Source organism: Prionailurus viverrinus, chromosome A2 (assembly GCF_022837055.1).
Source record: "Prionailurus viverrinus isolate Anna chromosome A2, UM_Priviv_1.0, whole genome shotgun sequence".
Lineage (NCBI taxonomy): Eukaryota > Metazoa > Chordata > Mammalia > Carnivora > Felidae > Prionailurus > Prionailurus viverrinus.
In genome coordinates, this window is record NC_062562.1 from 158,303,242 (window position 1) to 158,305,128 (window position 1,887).

At 43.0% G+C, this 1,887-nt stretch overlaps 1 protein-coding gene across 1 annotated transcript; it reads left to right on the plus strand.

Annotated features, from left to right (window-relative positions):
• The first annotated feature begins 957 nt into the window (after positions 1–957).
• On the plus strand, positions 958–1,887 carry LOC125160324 (olfactory receptor 2A2-like). The gene has a single exon (XM_047849161.1). The coding sequence runs from the start codon at positions 958–960 to the stop codon at positions 1,885–1,887; it is 930 nt and encodes a 309-aa protein (XP_047705117.1).

Genomic DNA, 1,887 nt, shown 5'->3' on the forward strand with positions numbered 1-1,887 from the left:
GCCCATAAGATTTACCATTTGGTGAAAGGGAATGTCTGTTCAAATACACGACATTTGGATTTTATCTTGAGGATTATCCATATCTTCATAGTGCGGATATTACTCTTTTAACTGTTAATATTGACCAATTCTATACAGTTAATAGGTACCTGAAGAGCCTCCTCACGTGAATCTACTCTGATTCTCAAGAGTAGCAAAGACCCTTTTTATCAGCTGTCTTATAATTAGTCTCCTTAACAGGGCCAAGAGAAGGTCAAGTAGGCTGTCACCATTCTCTTTGCAGTGACAAGTGAAAACTGCAATAAAATGGTTCAAATGAGGAGAATGACCCCAGGGCAACATCGCATCAGGATTACACAATGAGGGTAGTGATGCACATAGTTTGTAACCACGCTAATATTTTGGAATGACCCATATGCATTTTCCAGCCCAATATACACTAGCCCAGTAACTTACATTCACCCAAGCCGGGTATCCTCTAAAGGCATAGATGATAATTCTCAGTGTTTTATAAAGTGCTGAATTCATCCTACTCTCAGAAAAAAAAAAACATAAACGTAGAGAAAAAGAGAATAAGGCAGATATGAAAGAGGTATTAAAATTTGTTGAATCTGTGTGAAGGAATATGGGAGTTCTTTGTATAATTCTTGACCCTTTTCTGTGAGTTTAAAGTTCTCTCATATTAATAGTTCAAATCAGGGGTGCCTGGGAGGCTCAGTCAGTGGAGCAGCAGACTCTTAATCTCAGGGCTGTGATTTCATGCCCCCTGTTGGTGTGGAGCCTCCTTAAAAAAAAGGTTGAAATAAAAAAGGTACCCAATTTGCTCCCCCTGTCAAGTAGGAACAAGGATACAAGATTTCTCTGAGCTCGTTTTGAGCTAAGTAACTCCAATTTTTGTCCATTCTCCACCTATGACCTTTTCTCACACTTCAGTCCTTGACAAACTGTCATTAAGAAATGGGAAGCAACCAGTCATGGGTCACAGAATTCATCTTGGTGGGATTCCAGCTCCGTGCAGAGATGGAAGTGGTCCTCTTCTGGATCTTCTCCCTGTTCTACATCTTTAGCCTGTTGGCAAACGGCATGATCTTGGGACTCATCTGTCTGGACTCGAGACTACACACCCCCATGTACTTCTTCCTCTCCCACCTGGCCATCATTGACATTTCCTATGCATCCAATAATGTCCCCAAGATGTTGGCAAATTTTGTGAATCAGAAGAGAACCATCTCCTTTGTTCCATGCGTAATGCAGACATTTTTGTATTTGGGTTTTGCTGCTACGGAGTGCCTGATCTTGGTGGCGATGTCTTATGATAGGTTTGTGGCAATCTGCCATCCCCTCCAGTACACTGTCATCATGAGCTGGAGACTGTGCCTGGTCCTGGCTGTCACTTCCTGGTCATGTGGATTTATTCTGGCTCTGGTACATGCAATTCTCCTTCTACGGTTGCCCTTCTGTGGACCCCGGGAAGTGAATCACCTCTTCTGTGAAATCCTATCTGTCCTCAAGTTGGCCTGTGCTGACACATGGATCAACCAATTGGTTATCCTTGCTGCCTGTATGTTTGTCTTAGTTGGGCCCCTCAGTTTAATGCTAATCTCCTACATGTGCATCCTCTGGGCCATCCTTAAAATCCAGTCTGGGGAAGGCCGCAGAAAGGCCTTCACCACCTGTTTGTCCCATCTCTGTGTGGTTGGACTCTTCTTTGGCATAGCCATGGTCGTTTATATGGTCCCAGATTCCAAACAACGAGAAGAGCAAGAAAAAATATTATCCCTTTTTCATAGTCTTTTTAACCCAATGCTGAACCCTCTCATTTACAGCCTGAGGAACGCTCAGGTAAAGGCTTCTTTGTATAGAGCACTGAAGAAAAGGTCCATGTGA

What these genes read in the sequence shown, in the direction of transcription:
- LOC125160324 (XM_047849161.1), top strand. Translation starts at nt 958, where the DNA reads ATGGGAAGCAACCAGTCATGGGTCACAGAATTCATCTTGGTGGGATTC.